Source organism: Staurois parvus, unplaced genomic scaffold (assembly GCF_062004578.1).
Source record: "Staurois parvus isolate SC_StPar_1 unplaced genomic scaffold, SC_StPar_1.0 ptg001906l, whole genome shotgun sequence".
Lineage (NCBI taxonomy): Eukaryota > Metazoa > Chordata > Amphibia > Anura > Ranidae > Staurois > Staurois parvus.
This window is the reverse complement of record NW_028319702.1, coordinates 22,993-40,579: the sequence shown is the minus strand read 5'-3', so window position 1 is coordinate 40,579 and position 17,587 is coordinate 22,993. Positions and strand designations below refer to the sequence as shown.

General features: G+C 46.4%; 1 protein-coding gene across 5 annotated transcripts in view; it reads right to left on the bottom strand.

The window, feature by feature from the left end:
* LOC149433830 (disks large homolog 4-like) overlaps positions 1–17,587 on the bottom strand; it is a 62,153-nt gene that overhangs the window by 22,169 nt on the left and 22,397 nt on the right. For all 5 annotated transcript variants that reach the window (XM_089664389.1, XM_089664390.1, XM_089664394.1 and 2 more), the window contains exons 2-4: positions 7,597–7,650; positions 3,947–3,997; positions 3,738–3,862 (exon numbers count right to left, since the gene is read on the bottom strand). In XM_089664389.1, coding sequence (XP_089520515.1) covers positions 3,738–3,862; positions 3,947–3,997; positions 7,597–7,650 — 230 coding nt within the window. The remainder of the gene's footprint in view (positions 1–3,737; positions 3,863–3,946; positions 3,998–7,596; positions 7,651–17,587) is intronic.

The window sequence follows — 17,587 nt, the reverse complement described above, 5'->3', positions numbered from 1 at the left end:
GAAGCAGCTACTACCCAGCTAAACAAGGCACCAGAGTACACAGAAACATATACACATGAACAGGAAAAAGTCCTATGAGCCACATCTAGTCCAGGATGACCAGCAATTTATGCTAGGTATGTACACAAAGTTCCTGCACCTAGGGGTACCCTCCAGCCAGGAAAGGCTGAACCTGGGTGGGATAGGGTAGGGAGTAACAGAGGAGTCGGGGGGGGGGGGCACAGCTGACCCATAGAAGGCTGGCATGAAGAGGTATAGGAAAAATGGATAATAGAGGAGGGAGAGCAGTTATGGTGAAAGATGACTGGATGATACAAGAAATTGGATGGCTATGGAAGAAAATGACTGGATGATGGGGAAGGGAGGAAGGTTATGGAGGAAGAAGATTGGATTATGGAGGAAAGAAGGTTGTTATGAAGGAAGATGATTCAGTTGTGGGGACTGAAGGTGCCTGGACTATGTAGAAGGGTGGGCAGTTATGGCAGTAGAAGAGAAAGGGTGTATAAAGTGGAGTATGATTGGATGATGAAGAGGAAGGGGGGTTATAGAGAAATATGTTTGGAAAATGGGGAAGGGAAGGTCTTTATTAATTTATTTCTTTACTGTGGATGGTGATTGGTTAAAAGGGAAGGAGAACAGTTATGGTGGAAGATGATTATATGATGGGGAAGGAAGGATGGTTATGGCAGATGATGATTGTATGATGGAAAAGAAGTGTGGTTATCATGGAGAAAGACTAGATGATGGGGAAGGGAGTGCGGTTATGGAGGACAATGATTGCCTGATAGAAAAAGAGAGCTGTTATGGATGGAGATGATTGGAAAATGGGAAAGGATAGTTATGGTGGAGCATGACTGGGAGATGGGGATGTAGGGTAATTATAGTGGAGAATGATTGGAAATGAGAAAAGGAAGGTACTTATAATGGAAGATCATGGAATGTTGGAAGTGGTTCTGGAGGAGAATGACTGGATATTGGAAGCGGGACTGTAAATAAATCGGATGAGATAAAAGGGAGAAGGGCTCTAGAGGAAAATGATTGGAAGATAGGGAATGAGAGAGTCTTTATTATAGATGATGATGGGTGATAGGAAATGGGAGACCAGTTATGGAGGAAGATGACTGGATGATGGGGAAGGGTGAGTGGTTATGATGGAGGACAATTGGGTGATGGAAGAACAGCAGTTATGGAGGAAGATGACTGGATAATGGTGAAGGGAGAGTAGATGGAAGGCTGTGATGCAGAATGATTGGATGATGGAAGAGGGAAATCTGTTATGGAGGAAGGTGATTACATGCTAGGTAAGAGAGGGTGGTGACTGATGAAGATGAATGGATGATGGGGAAGGGAGGATTCTGTAAGCCTTCTGTCCACCTTATTCATCCGGTCCCATAATAAGATGAATTTGGAAAGTTATAATGCACAAATGTTACGGCTACTATAAAATAGATCATGTGTTCCAGCTTTGTGGACTAACCCTGATGGTGGACCAAACCAACAAACCAGCTTACACACAATTTGTCTGCATTTTCTCATCAAAATTCTGTGTAATCTGGGAAAATGATATCTGGTCTAATTATATGTTGTAAAACAATTGTAGGGATCTGCTGTCTTACCTGTCTACATTTGTAAATGCCTGTAAATATATTATGTATGCACTTCCTGCCCCTGGTTGTTGGCTTGGAAGCCCCAGAAAGAGCAAGTAGAGAAAGAAAGAAAGTCTGGCCACTTGTCCTGTCCATGTTGCCAAATCCTGGACCAGAAGAGACTAATATAAACTACTAGGGAGTGACTACAGCACAGACTAAACAGGCTGACTCTGAGTTCCAGTGCCACACCACAGTTAATGATGGTGAGAAACTCTGTTCCAGGCTGGTTGGACAACAGTTGGAGGATCTCTCCATCACTGCTGATGTTGTCTTCCAGTCTCCCACACAAAGACAGATGCTGCATCATCCTCAGGAGCCCTGGCAACTGGACTTTGCTGCAACATTCATCTTGAGGTATCTGTTAAAAACGATATATACCCGATTCCCCCAGTATATTGTGATGGATTTGGTAAAATGCCTATTCGGTTTCCTGTTTAAAATATACATTTTATATATATATTTACTTTTATATTTTTTCATATTTCTAAATATATGTGTTATGCGTATATATTTTATCTGCTGGACTTTGCAGTTCTCTTTAACTTGTTTATTCAGAGCGATGTTCCCAACCCCTCCCTTCGCACTGAGAGGATTTTACTTAGGCTTTGAGTATATGAGGGGGAGTGAAAAGATAACGGACGAGAAGCAAGCTTCAAGTTTCTGTATTTCTCCCATATTTCAGCCAAGCAAAATGTGCCTTTTAGAATGTGACTGTATTTACATAATAGTGACGTGTACTCTATTGTTCTCTATGTATAAAAGGTTAAGCCCCGCCCTGCAATACACAGAGATGAGGACCTTGTTATACTGCACAGTTGCCAGTGTGATTCATTGTCCGGCCTGCACGTGCACTTCATTTCTCTAAAAATTAGGAACAGCAGCAGAAATCCTACCCTGAGCCCGATTGTGGTTCCCAAAACCTTTTTAATACATGCGCAATTCCCCCTGGACTCCTATCGGGGCCTTTGCTGATAATCCCTGTGAGTACATTGGCTGTATGGATTTATTATATAAAGCTTGTATTATTATATTATAAAGTTTGTATTATTTCTATACTGGTGTACATTTATATACTTATAGTTATATGCTGGTTGTAGTAGTTCATCTGCTCCCAATTACTTTGATTAGTTTACTGATTCATTTCCCAGGAAGGGAATCCCCTCTGTTCACAGAGGCCCTGTCAGGGTGGATGCTCTGTCCTGGGTGGAGGCCCTTTCCTGGATTGGGGCCCTGTAATGGGTAGAGGCTCTGTCCTAGTTGGAAGCATTGTCCTGGGTGGAGGCACTCTCCTGGATGGGGGCCTTCCTGGGTGGAGGCCCTGTACTTTGTGGGTGTCTTGTTCTGGGTGGAGGCTCTGTCCTGAATGAAGGCCCTGTCCTGGGTGGAGGCTATGTCCTAGTTGGAAGCATTGTCCTGGGTGGAGGCACTCTCCTGGATGGGGGCCTTCCTGGGTGGAGGCCCTGTACTTTGTGGGTGTCTTGTTCTGGGTGGAGGCTCTGTCCTGAATGAAGGCCCTGTCCTGGGTGGAGGCTATGTCCTAGTTGGAAGCATTGTCCTGGGTGGAGGCACTCTCCTGGATGGGGGCCTTCCTGGGTGGAGGCCCTGTACTTTGTGGGTGTCTTGTTCTGGGTGGAGGCTCTGTCCTGAATGAAGGCCCTGTCCTGGGTGGAGGCTCTGTCCTGGGTGGATTTCCCATCCTGAATGGAGGTCCTGTCCTGGGTGGAGGCTCTGTCCTGGGTGGATTTCCCATCCTGAATGGAGGTCCTGTCCTGGGTGGAGGCTCTGGCCTGGGTGGATTTCCCATCCTGAATGGAGGTCCTGTCCTGGGTGGAGGTCTTGTCCAACTTAATTATGAAACTGACTCTTCTACTTAGTGAAGGTTCTGGTTCTCTTAGTAAATTATCGGTTTAGCCCAATATTCTTTTGGAGAGAGCCATTTCTGCTAACCCCCCCCCCCCCCCCCAAAAGAAGGCTACACAATCAAACCACCACCTGGCACATCATGCTCAACTACCACATACAAATAATGCACATAAACCCCCTCTCACCTGGCTGTGTACTTCTCCCCCCTTTATACCGACCACCTACCTGAGCCTGCCATCCTGAGCCGCTGCTCCACCAGGGATGATCTTTGTGATGAAGATACTGGGGTCATCTCCTACATGTGGGTTATCTGTACCCCCTGCAATGCTGAACCCCAATCCTGAGTTACCCTGGTAACAGAGGAACACAAATAGGTAAGGAAGGAGCACTAGAGAGCCGAGGCTCCAAGAGGGACAGACGGGTCAGAATCTCACCCTCTCCAGTGTGATCTCTTCATATTCCATTTCTGCCTCTGTACCGTTCACCTGAAGAGAGAAAACATGGAAACCATTACTAGAAAATCACCCCAAAGGACATTCCTGGATGGCGTCTGTGTCACCCTGCAGGAGGAGGAGGAGGAGGAGAGACTCATAGCCCCCTTCTGTCACTGTGTCACCCTGCAGGAGGAGGAGGAGGAGGACAGACTCATAGCCCCCTTCTGTCACTGTGTCACCCTGCAGGAGGAGGAGGAGGAGGACAGACTCATAGCCCCCTTCTGTCACTGTGTCACCCTGCAGGAGGAGGAGGAGGAGGACAGACTCATAGCCCCCTTCTGTCACTGTGTCACCCTGCAGGAGGAGGAGGAGGAGGACAGACTCATAGCCCCCTTCTGTCACTGTGTCACCCTGCAGGAGGAGGAGGAGGAGGACAGACTCATAGCCCCCTTCTGTCACTGTGTCACCCTGCAGGAGGAGGAGGAGAGACTCATAACCCCCTTCTGTCACTGTGTCACCCTGCAGGAGGAGGAGGACAGACTCATAGCCCCCTTCTGTCACTGTGTCACCCTGCAGGAGGAGGAGGAGGAGGACAGACTCATAGCCCTCTTCTGTCACTGTGTCACCCTGCAGGAGGAGGAGGAGGAGGACAGACTCATAGCCCCCTTCTGTCACTGTATCACCCTGCAGGAGGAGGAGGAGGAGGACAGACTCATAGCCCCCTTCTGTCACTGTGTCACCCTGCAGGAGGAGGAGGACAGACTCATAGCCCTCTTCTGTCACTGTGTCACCCTGCAGGAGGAGGAGGAGGAGGACAGACTCATAGCCCTCTTCTGTCACTGTGTCACCCTGCAGGAGGAGGAGGAGGAGGACAGACTCATAGCCCCCTTCTGTCACTGTATCACCCTGCAGGAGGAGGAGGAGGAGGACAGACTCATAGCCCCCTTCTGTCACTGTGTCACCCTGCAGGAGGAGGAGGAGGACAGACTCATAGCCCCCTTCTGTCACTGTGTCACCCTGCAGGAGGAGGAGGAGGACAGACTCATAGCCCCCTTCTGTCACTGTGTCACCCTGCAGGAGGAGGAGGAGAGACTCATAGCCCCCTTCTGTCACTGTGTCACCCTGCAGGAGGAGGAGGAGAGACTCATAACCCCCTTCTGTCACTGTGTCACCCTGCAGGAGGAGGAGGAGAGACTCATAGCCCCCTTCTGTCACTGTGTCACCCTGCAGGAGGAGGAGGAGGAGGACAGACTCATAGCCCCCTTCTGTCACTGTGTCACCCTGCAGGAGGAGGAGGAGGAGGAGAGACTCATAGCCCCCTTCTGTCACTGTGTCACCCTGCAGGAGGAGGAGGAGGAGGACAGACTCATAGCCCCCTTCTGTCACTGTGTCACCCTGCAGGAGAAGGAGGAGGAGAGACTCATAGCCCCCTTCTGTCACTGTGTCACCCTGCAGGAGGAGGAGGAGGACAGACTCATAGCCCCCTTCTGTCACTGTGTCACCCTGCAGGAGGAGGACAGACTCATAGCCCTCTTCTGTCACTGTGTCACCCTGCAGGAGGAGGAGGAGGACAGACTCATAGCCCCCTTCTGTCACTGTGTCACCCTGCAGGAGGAGGAGGAGGACAGACTCATAGCCCCCTTCTGTCACTGTGTCACCCAGCATGAGGAGGAGGAGGAGGACAGACTCATAGCCCCCTTCTGTCACTGTGTCACCCTGCAGGAGGAGGAGGAGGACAGACTCATAGCCCTCTTCTGTCACTGTGTCACCCTGCAGGAGGAGGAGGAGGACAGACTCATAGCCCCCTTCTGTTACTGTGTCACCCTGCAGGAGGAGGAGGAGGACAGACTCATAGCCCCCTTCTGTCACTGTGTCACCCTGCAGGAGGAGGAGGACAGACTCATAGCCCCCTTCTGTCACTGTGTCACCCTGCAGGAGGAGGAGGAGGAGGACAGACTCATAGACCCCTTCTGTCACTGTGTCACCCTGCAGGAGGAGGAAGACAGACTCATAGCCCCCTTCTGTCACTGTGTCACCCTGCAGGAGGAGGACAGACTCATAGCCCCCTTCTGTCACTGTGTCACCCTGCAGGAGGAGGAAGACAGACTCATAGCCCCCTTCTGTCACTGTGTCACCCTGCAGGAGGAGGACAGACTCATAGCCCCCTTCTGTCACTGTGTCACCCTGCAGGAGGAGGAAGACAGACTCATAGCCCCCTTCTGTCACTGTGTCACCCTGCAGGAGGAGGACAGACTCATAGCCCCCTTCTGTCACTGTGTCACCCTGCAGGAGGAGGAGGAGGAGGACAGACTCATAGCCCCCTTCTGTCACTGTGTCACCCTGCAGGAGGAGGACAGACTCATAGCCCCCTTCTGTCACTGTGTCACCCTGCAGGAGGAGGAGGAGGACAGACTCATAGCCCCCTTCTGTCACTGTGTCACCCTGCAGGAGGAGGAGGAGGAGGACAGACTCATAGCCCCCTTCTGTCACTGTGTCACCCTGCAGGAGGAGGAGGACAGACTCATATCCCCCTTCTGTCACTGTGTCACCCTGCAGGAGGAGGAGGAGGACAGACTCATAGCCCCCTTCTGTCACTGTGTCACCCTGCAGGAGGAGGAGGAGGAGGACAGACTCATAGCCCCCTTCTGTCACTGTGTCACCCTGCAGGAGGAGGAGGAGGACAGACTCATAGCCCCCTTCTGTCACTGTGTCACCCTGCAGGAGGAGGAGGACAGACTCATAGCCCCGTTCTGTCACTGTGTCACCCTGCAGGAGGAGGACAGACTCATATCCCCCTTCTGTCACTGTGTCACCCTGCAGGAGGAGGAGGAGGACAGACTCATAGACTCTTCTGTCACTTTGTCACCCTGCATGAGGAGGAGGACGACAGAATCACAGACCCCTTCTGTCACTGTGTCACCCTGCAGGAGGAGGAGGAGGACAGACTCATATCCCCCTTCTGTCACTGTGTCACCCTGCAGGAGGAGGAGGACAGACTCATATCCCCCTTCTGTCACTGTGTCACCCTGCAGGAGGAGGAGGAGGACAGACTCATATCCCCCTTCTGTCACTGTGTCACCCTGCAGGAGGAGGAGGAGGACAGACTCATAGACCCCTTCTGTCACTGTGTCACCCTGCATGAGGAGGAGGAGGACAGACTCATAGACCTCTTCTGTCACTTTGTCACCCTGCATGAGGAGGAGGAGGACGACAGAATCACAGACCCCTTCTGTCACTGTGTCACCCTGCAGGAGGAGGAGGACAGACTCATATCCCCCTTCTGTCACTGTGTCACCCTGCAGGAGGAGGACAGACTCATAGCCCCATTCTGTCACTGTGTCACCCTGCAGGAGGAGGAGGCCAGACTCATAGCCCCCTTCTGTTGCTGTGTCACCCTGCAGGAGGAGGAGCAGGAGGACAGACTCATAGCCCCCTTCTGTCACTGTGTCACCCTGCAGGAGGAGGAGGCCAGACTCATAGCCCCCTTCTGTCGCTGTGTCACCCTGCAGGAGGAGGAGCAGGAGGACAGGCTCACAGCCCTCATCCTTCCCACCCTGCAGGAGGAAGGTTAGCCTCATAGGTAGGATGGTTGGTGGGTAGCTCAGTATTGTGATGTTGGAGGAGGGACAACCTTTTCTTACATTACTTACATATGCTGGTGCTTCTAATGTGTCAGTATTTACAATCACAGGAGGAGAACTGGCCTGTGGAAGAAAAGAGAAGACATTAATTGTGATCCGGAATGAACACACACAGCTCACCTTTCAGAAGTTTAGTATCTAACAGATACATGTGATAGTTTGTGAACCCCAAGAACAGCTCATATGGTTATGAATATGACTCTTCATCTATGTCTTCATGTTGTCCTCAAGATTGTGATGGGATGATGGGATATGTCAGGTATTGTTCATGTTCTCTTGTATGTACCAGCATTGGGGATGAAGTTGGAGAAGATGGGATGATGGGATCTATCAGGCATTGTTCATGTTCTCTTGTATGTACCAGCAGTGGGGATGAAGTTGGAGAAGATGGGATGATGGGATCTGTCAGGCATTGTTCATGTTCTCTTGTATGTACCAGCATTGGGGATGAAGTTGGAGAAAATGGGATGATGGGATCTATCAGGCATTGTTCGTGTTCTCTTGTATGTACCAGCATTGGGGATGAAGTTGGAGAAAATGGGATGATGGGATCTATCAGGCATTGTTCGTGTTCTCTTGTATGTACCAGCATTGGGGATGAAGTTGGAGAAAATGGGATGATGGGATCTATCAGGCATTGTTCATGTTCTCTTGTATGTACCAGCATTGGGGATGAAGTTGGAGAAAATGGGATGATGGGATCTATCAGGCATTGTTCGTGTTCTCTTGTATGTACCAGCATTGGGGATGAAGTTGGAGAAGATGGGATATGTCAAGCATTGTTCATGTTCTCTTGTATGTACCAGCATTGGGGATGAAGTTGGAGAAGATGGGATATGTCAAGCATTGTTCATGTTCTCTTGTATGTACCAGCATTGGGGATGAAGTTGGAGAAGATGGGATCTATCAGGCATTGTTCATGTTCTCTTGTATGTACCAGCATTGGGGATGAAGTTGAAGATGGGATGATGGGATATGTCAAGCATTGTTCATGTTCTCTTGTATGTACCAGCATTGGGGATGAAGTTGGAGAAGATGGGATGATGGGATATGTCAGGCATTGTTCATGTTCTCTTGTATGTACCAGCATTGGGGATGAAGTTGGAGAAGATGGGATGATGGGATCTGTCAGGCATTGTTCATGTTCTCTTGTATGTACCAGCATTGGGGATGAAGTTGGAGAAGATGGGATGATAAGATCTATCAGGCATTGTTCATGTTCTCTTGTATGTACCAGCATTGGGGATGAAGTTGGAGAAGATGGGATCTATCAGGCATTGTTCATGTTCTCTTGTATGTACCAGCATTGGGGATGAAGTTGGAGAAGATGGGATGATGGGATCTGTCAGGCATTGTTCATGTTCTCTTGTATGTACCAGCTTTGGGGATGAAGTTGGAGAAGATAGGATGATGGGACCTATCAGGCATTGTTCATGTTCTCGTGTGTACCAGCATTGGAGATGAAGTTGGAGAAGATGGGATCTGTCAGGCATTATTCATGTTCTCTTGTATGTACCAGCATTGGAGATGAAGGTGGAGAAGATGGGATGATGGGATATGTCAAGCACTGTTCATGTTCTCTTGTATGTACCAGCACTGGAGATGAAGTTGGAGAAGATGGGATGTGTCAGGCATTGTTCATGTTCTCTTGTATGTACCAGCATTGGGGATGAAGTTGGAGAAGATGGAATGATGGGATCTATCGGGCATTGTTCATATTCTCTTGTATGTACCAGCAGTGGGGATGAAGTTGGAGAAGATGGGATCTATCAGGCATTGTTCATATTCTCTTGCATGTACCAGCAGTGGGGATGAAGGGATATGTCAAGCATTGTTCATGTTCTCTTGTATGTACCAGCATTGGAGATGAAGTTGGAGAAGATGGGATGATGGGATCTATCAGGCATTGTTCATGTTCTCTTGTATGTACCAGCATTAGGGATGATGTAGGAGAAGATGGGATGATGGGATCGATCAGGCATTGTTCATGTTTTCTTGTATGTACCAGCAGTGGGGATGAAGTTGGAGAAGATAGGATGATGGGATATGTCAGGAGTTGTTTGTGTTCTCTTCTATGTACCAGCATTGGGGATGAAGTTGGAGAAGATGGGATCTATCAGGCATTGTTCATATTCTCTTGTCTTTACCAGCAGTGGGGATGAAGTTGGAGAAGATGGGATGATGGGATCGGTCAGGCATTGTTCATGTTCTCTTGCATGTACCAGCAGTGGGGATGAAGTTGGAGAAGATGGGATGATGAGATCTGTCAGGCACTGTTCTCTTGTACAGTGGGGATCGAAAGTTTGGGCACCCCAGCTAAAAATTTGTATTAATGTGCATAAAGAAGCCAAGGAAAGATGGAAAAATCTCCAAAAGGCATCAAATTCCAGATTAGACATTCTTATAATATGTCAACAAAAGTTAGATTTTATTTCCATCATTTACACTTTCAAAATAACAGAAAACAAAAAAATGGCGTCTGCAAAAGTTTGGGCCCCCTGCAGAGTTAATATCTTGTACTGCCCCCTTTGGCAAGTATCACAGCTTGTAAACGCTTTTTGTAGCCAGCCAAGAGTCTTTCAATTCTTGTTTGAGGTATCTTTGCCCATTCTTCCTTACAAAAGTCTTCCAGTTCTTTGAGATTTCTGGGCTGTCTGTCACGCACGGCTCTTTTAAGGTCTATCCATAGATTTTCAATGATGTTGAGGTCAGGAGATTGTGAAGGCCATGGCAAAACCTTCAGTTTACGCCTCTTGATGTAATCCCCCGTGGATTTTGAGGTGTGTTTAGGATCATTATCCATTTGTAGAAGCCATCCTCTCTTTAACTTCAGCTTTTTCACAGATGGCATCAAGTTACCATCCAAAATTTGCTGAAATTTTATTGAATCCATTTTTCCTTCTACTCGTGAGATGTTCCCTGTGCCACTGGCTGCAACACAACCCCAAAGCATGATTGATCCAACCCCATGCTTCACAGTTGGACAGAGGTTCTTTTCATTCAATTCTGTGCCCCTTCTTCTCCAAACGTACCTTTGCTCATTCCGGCCAAAAAGTCCCATTTTAACCTCATCGGTCCACAGAACTTGTTTCCAAAATGCATCAGGCTTGTCTATATGTTCATTTGCAAAGTTCAAACGATGATTTTTGTGGTGAGGACGTAGAAGAGGTTTTCTTCTGATGACTCTTCCATGAAGACCATATTTGTACAAGTATCTCTTTATAGTGGAATAGTGACCACAACTCCAGTGTCTGCCAGATCTTTCTGGAGGGATCGTGCAGTCAAACGTGGGTTTTGAATTGTTTTTCTCACAATCCTGTGAGCTGTTCTGTCTGATATTTTTCTTGGTCTTCCAGATCTTGCTTTAACTTCCACTGTTCCTGATGACTGCCATTTCTTAATTACATTCCGAACAGAGGATATTGACATCTGAAAACGCTTTGCTATCTTCTTATAGCCTTCTCCAGCTTTGTGAGCGTCAACTATTTTCAGTTTCAGTTTTCTAGACAACTGTTTAGAAGAACCCATGGTGCTGATTGTTGGGGCAAGGTCAGATGAGTCTGGGCATTTAAAACCTTTGAGATTGACATCACCTGGTCTTCCCAGACGATGATTGAGAACAATCCATGACACTGGCAGGTCTCAGCTTGGCAAAGGGGGCAGTGCAAGATATTAACTCTGCAGGGGGCCCAAACTTTTGCAGACGCCATTTTTTTGTTTTCTGTTATTTTGAAAGTGTAAATGATGGAAATAAAATCTAACTTTTGTTGACATATTATAAGAATGTCTAATCTGTAATTTGCTGCCTTTTGGAGATTTTTCCATCTTTCCTTGGCTTCTTTATGCACATTAATACAAATTTGTAGCTGGGGTGCCCAAACTTTTGATCCCCACTGTATGTGCCAGACCCAACCGGGACTGGGGCTTTTGGAGGGGACTTCAGGCTAGCCTCTTGCCTACTTATCATGGCCCTGGCATCTGAGGGGGCTCTATGTTTTGGGAGGTGTGTGCGCCTGGAGGGGACTTTTAGAATACTTTACTTTGGTTCCAAGTTAATGTCTCCCCAAAACACCCAGACTCTGAGAAGTGGAGGACCAGGATACAGATTTGGGTCTGTGTGCCCAAACCAGCATTGACTGCTATACTCAGACTAATAACTATATTAACAGATAATATATTCAGCTCAAAACAACTTGATGCGAAGGACTCTTGTTATGCCTAATCTGTTTATTAAGGTGTCATGTGTCTTTCTACCATTGTGTGCCTCCTAGGTGTGCATTCCATTATTAATTGAGGTTATTGAGTCACCTGTTGTTCGTCTGTTGGCAAGTCATCTTGGAGGTTACTAAATGATGAGATTAGACTGATGTCAGCTTCACCTCGTTATCTAATCAGCATGGAAGGTTTATCCTAATGTATATTATTTGTGGTAATTGTTCATGTGGGCACTGCCCGTTTGTGAAGTGTATAAAAACCTGTATTTCTGTCCAATAAAGAGCTCCAGTTTTGGCACCTAAGTTAGTCTTGGGTGCGATGCCTAGCTATAAAACCCTTGGTCCTGTGTCCCAGTGGCGAGGAAGCGGTTCTCTGACGGAATCACCCAATCGGGGTGACAGGCGTTCCGTCACACCAGCATTGGGGATGAAGTTGGAGAAAATGGGATATGTCAGGCTTTGTTCATGTTCTCGTGTATGTGCCAACATTGTGGATGAAGTTGGAGAAGATGAGATGATGGGACCTGTTGGGCATTGTTCATATTCTCTTGTATGTACCAGCATTGAGGATGGTGTTGGAGAAGATGGGATGATGAGATCTGTCAGGTATTGTTCATGTTCTCTTTAATGTATCAGCATCGGGGATGATGTTGGAGAAGACGGGATGATGGTATCTGTTGGGCTTTGTTAATTTGTCTCTTGCACCAGTGCTCCAAGTGCTCCCTGGAATCAGTCAAGGCTGTCACTTTGGTGTTCAGCTTCTCCATAGGTGGAAAGGCTCACTGGGATCAGGAATGCACCCTTACGTCAAAATCCAAACCATTTTTTTATTTTTAGATAGAGAGTGAAAGGGTTTGACAGCCTGATAGGTCTATTTGTTCTGGTGATCGCTGAAAGTAATAGGAACATACAAAACAACGAGAACCAGAGATAAAGGAACAGGGACTCATATTGCAAAAAATAAACTAGCAGGTTTGAGCCCTTCCGTGTTCATGTTTTGGTTTCAAATATACTGTAAGAAGAGCAGCACAAACATCCTAAATAAACACAAAACTGTTAAAAATGGGGGGCTGGATGGACCACTTGGACCTTTGCTGCATCACATTTCTAAGTTTCTAGTCTAAACTATCTGTAGCCCAGACATGCTCTGCAGTGCTGTATGGAGTGTAGAGGAGCAGAATTTCTAACAATGACCATATAATTATTTCTAATATTATCAGTTAGGAATCATGTCTTTCTCATTTCTGTATACAGTGCGGACATATAGTGACATTACAACAACAAGACACAAATATAGGAGGCGGATAGACTGAGAAGATATGGAAAGTTGTCCCTCTTCCTTTTATCAGAGGTGTGTGGAAATGTGACACAAATTCCTGAAACACCCCCAACATTGTTCCTAAGAGGTTAACATACTGACCCGGGGCTCCTTATTGGACCATACTTTCACTCAGCCTATGTCAGCCTGATATCAAATTTCCTCTGCTATGCAGGGGAAGTACTAAAGTTCACTTATATTGCCAAACATATGTGAACCCCCACCAAATGAAGGAATTCAGATTTCTCCAGTGAAGGGTCCTGGTAATCCTCCATCATACTAAGACATTGTAGACAACTGTGCTCTTCCAGCCTTGTGGTAACAGTTTGGTGAAGACCCTTTTCTGTTCCCCCATGACTGTCCCCCATGTACAAAGCCAGCTCCATAAAGACATGGACGACCAGTTTGGTGTGAAGGAACTCAAGTATCTTGTAAAGAGCCCTGAACCCAACCCAACTGAACACCTTTGAGAAGAATGGATTGTGAGCCAGGTCTTCTCATCCAACATCAGTACCTGACCTCACAAATGGGCACAAAGTCCCACAGCTAACCTCCAAAATCCTAGAAGAGTGGAGAATGGTATAGTCACAAATGTGGCAATTCCATATTAATGGTCATGGGAGATTGGGGGAGGGGGGCAATTCCTATTAATGGTCATGGGAATGGAAACCCCATATCAATGGTCATGGATTCATGGGTTTGGAATGGGAGGTCCAACAAGCTCATATTGGTGTGATGGTCAGGTGTCAGCAATGTTTTGGCATTGCACAACACAATGGCTAGTTATCGTGGACCAGTACTCAAATGTTAAAGTGGTTGTAAACTCTCTATATACCCAATGGTAATACACAGAGATGAAAAAAAATCCTCCTACATATGTTTACCTGCTTCTCTGCAGTCTACAGCCATTCAAAATGTATAATTTATGCAGAGCTCAATGAGAGCTGATTGGAGGGAAGGGACACACCCCCCTTTACACAGTTCATAGGAACAGAGCTGAGGCTGTCAATCACAGGCTGCGTGCTGGAGCTCCTCCCCTATTACCATTTATCTCTTGGTATACTTGGATTTTGCAAAGCGTTTGACACAGTTCCCCACACACGGCTAATGTGTAAGGAAAAGTCTATGGCTGGAAAAATCTGAATGTAAATGGTTAGAAAACTGGCTAAAAGATCGTATTCAGAGAGTAGTGGTTAACGATTCATACTCTGAATGGTCTAGGGGTGTCAGTGGTGTACCCCAAGGTTCAGTGTTATTAGTGGGGGACCCCAAGGTTCAGTGTTATTAGTGGGGGACCCCAACTCTAACATATATACATATACATACATACACACACACACACACACACACGATATGGTGTCGGGGATCTCAGTTTGCAGATGACACCAAGCTGTGCCATAGAGTAAAGCCCTTACAGGATGTCTCCAACTTACAAGCCGACCTCAATGCTCTGTGTAATTGGGGGACTATGGGGCCAATGAGGTTTAATGTTGATAAATGTAAGGCTCTGCACTTGGGGGCTAAGAATATTCATCATACATACTAGGGGGGTTCAACTGGGGAGTCAATGGTGCAGAAGGGTCTGGGGTGGTCAATGGTGCAGAAGGATCTGGGGGGGGGGGTTAATGGTGCAGAATGATCTGGGGGGGGGGGCAATCGTGGAGAAGGATCTGGGGTGGTCAATGGTGCAGAAGGATCTGGGGGGGGGGGGGGGGTTAATGGTGCAAAATGATCTGGGGGGGGCAAAAGTGGAGAAGGATCTGGGGGTTCTGGTAGATCACATGCAATGCCAAGCTGTGGATTCTAAAGCGAGCAAAATCCTCTCTTGTATTAGGAGAGGTATAGACTCCAGAGAGAAAGATATCACCCCCCTCCCCCCCCCCCGGGTACAAATCATTAGTAAGACCTCATCTGGAATATGCAGTTCAGTTTTGGGCTCCAATTCACAGAAAGAACATTGGGGAACTGGAGGAAGTACAGAGAAGGGCAACCAAACTGATACGAGGCATGGAGGAGATCAGCTATGAGGAAACATTAGAGGAACTGAATGTATTCTCTACTGAGAAGAGGAGATTAAGGGGGGGATATGATCTCCATGTATAATACATAAGGGGGGATATGATCTCCATGTATAATACATAAGGGGGGGATATGATCTCCATGTATAATACATAAGGGGGATATGATCTCCGTGTATAATACATAAGGGGGGATATGATCTCCGTGTATAATACATAAGGGGGGATATGATCTCCGTGTATAATACATAAGGGGGGATATGATCTCCGTGTATAATACATAAGGGGGGATATGATCTCCATGTATAATACATAAGGGGGGATATGATCTCCATGTATAATACATAAGGGGGGATATGATCTTTATGTATAATACATAAGGGGGGATATGATCTCCATGTATAATACATAAGGGGGGATATGATCTCCATGTATAATACATAAGGGGGGATATGATCTCCATGTATAATACATAAGGGGGGATATGATCTCCATGTATAATACATAAGGGGGGATATGATCACCATGTATAATACATAAGGGGGATATGATCTCCATGTATAATACATAAGGGGGATATGATCTCCATGTATAAATACATAAGGGGGGGATATGATCTCCATGTATAAATACATAAGGGGGGGATATGATCTCCATGTATAAATACATAAGGGGGGATATGATCTCCATGTATAATACATAAGGGGGATATGATCTCCATGTATAAATACATAAGGGGGGATATGATCTCCATGTATAATACATAAGGGGGATATGATCTCCATGTATAAATACATAAGGGGGGGATATGATCTCCATGTATAATACATAAGGGGGGGATATGATCTCCATGTATAATACATAAGGGGGATATGATCTCCATGTATAATACATAAGGGGGGATATGATCTCCATGTATAATACATAAGGGGGGATATGATCTCCATGTATAATACATAAGGGGGGATATGATCTCCATGTATAATACATAAGGGGGGATATGATCTCCATGTATAATACATAAGGGGGGATATGATCTCCATGTATAATACATAAGGGGGGATATGATCTTTATGTATAATACATAAGGGGGGATATGATCTCCATGTATAATACATAAGGGGGGATATGATCTCCATGTATAATACATAAGGGGGGATATGATCTCCATGTATAATACATAAGGGGGATATGATCTCCATGTATAATACATAAGGGGGATATGATCTCCATGTATAATACATAAGGGGGGGATGTGATCTCCATGTATAATACATAAGGGGGGGATATGATCTCCATGTATAATACATAAGGGGGGATATGATCTCCATGTATAATACATAAGGGGGGATATGATCTCCATGTATAATACATAACGGGGGGATATGATCACCATGTATAATACATAAGGGGGATATGATCACCATGTATAATACATAAGGGGGGGGGGATATGATCTCCATGTATAATACATAAGGGGGGGATATGATCTCCATGTATAATACATAAGGGGGGATATGATCTCCATGTATAATACATAAGGGGGGGATATGATCTCCATGTATAATACATAAGGGGGGATATGATCTCCATGTATAATACATAAGGGGGGGTATGATCTCCATGTATAATACATAAGGGGGGGTATGATCTCCATGTATAAATACATTAGTGATCCATATAGAGAACTCAGTGTAGTTATTCACCCTGAGGTCATCACAGAGGACAGGGGGGCGCTCTTTACGTCTGGAGGAAAAGAAATGTAATCTCCAAACACAGAAAGGTTTCTTCACAGTAAGAGCTGTGAGAATGTGGAATAGACTCCCTCAAGAGTTGGTTGTGGCCGGCTCCGAGAAAGTTTTTACCTTTATCCAGGAAATGCATTAAGGTAAACAAAAAAAAAACTTTTTGAATTTATAACCACTTTAAGTCTGAGTAAAATATACCAACAGATATAGAAGGAGTGAAATGTTGGTCCAGATCCGTCCAATGCTGGTCATCTCCAGGAGAATATTAGCTATGACTCTTTGTGTTCCCTCCCTGGAAGACTCTCAGAGGGGGTAGGTGGGGTAATATCCATGTCTGTAGTGTCCGTATAGCAGGCTAAGGAAGATCTCCATTGTTCCATCTCCCTCTCCTCACTGGTCCTGGGAAGAATTCTAAGCAGTGGAAAGTTTACAGGAGGTTAAACTGGGTCATGATGCAGCATCTCCAGAATCTGGGTCAGTTGTCTCCTCTGGGATATACCTGTACGGGAAGAGCTTCTATTCATGTGTCTGAGAGGTGTACTGACTATAGAAGGCCACTGCATACCACAGAGAAGCCTGGGATGGGGTCACCAGACCATCACTCAGATGTAGAACGGTTCTTCCTGTCTGAAGAGGAGGCCAGGCCTTGGTGAGACCATCTCTGCCTCATCTCCCCAGGATCAAAATATTGCATTTCCTTTT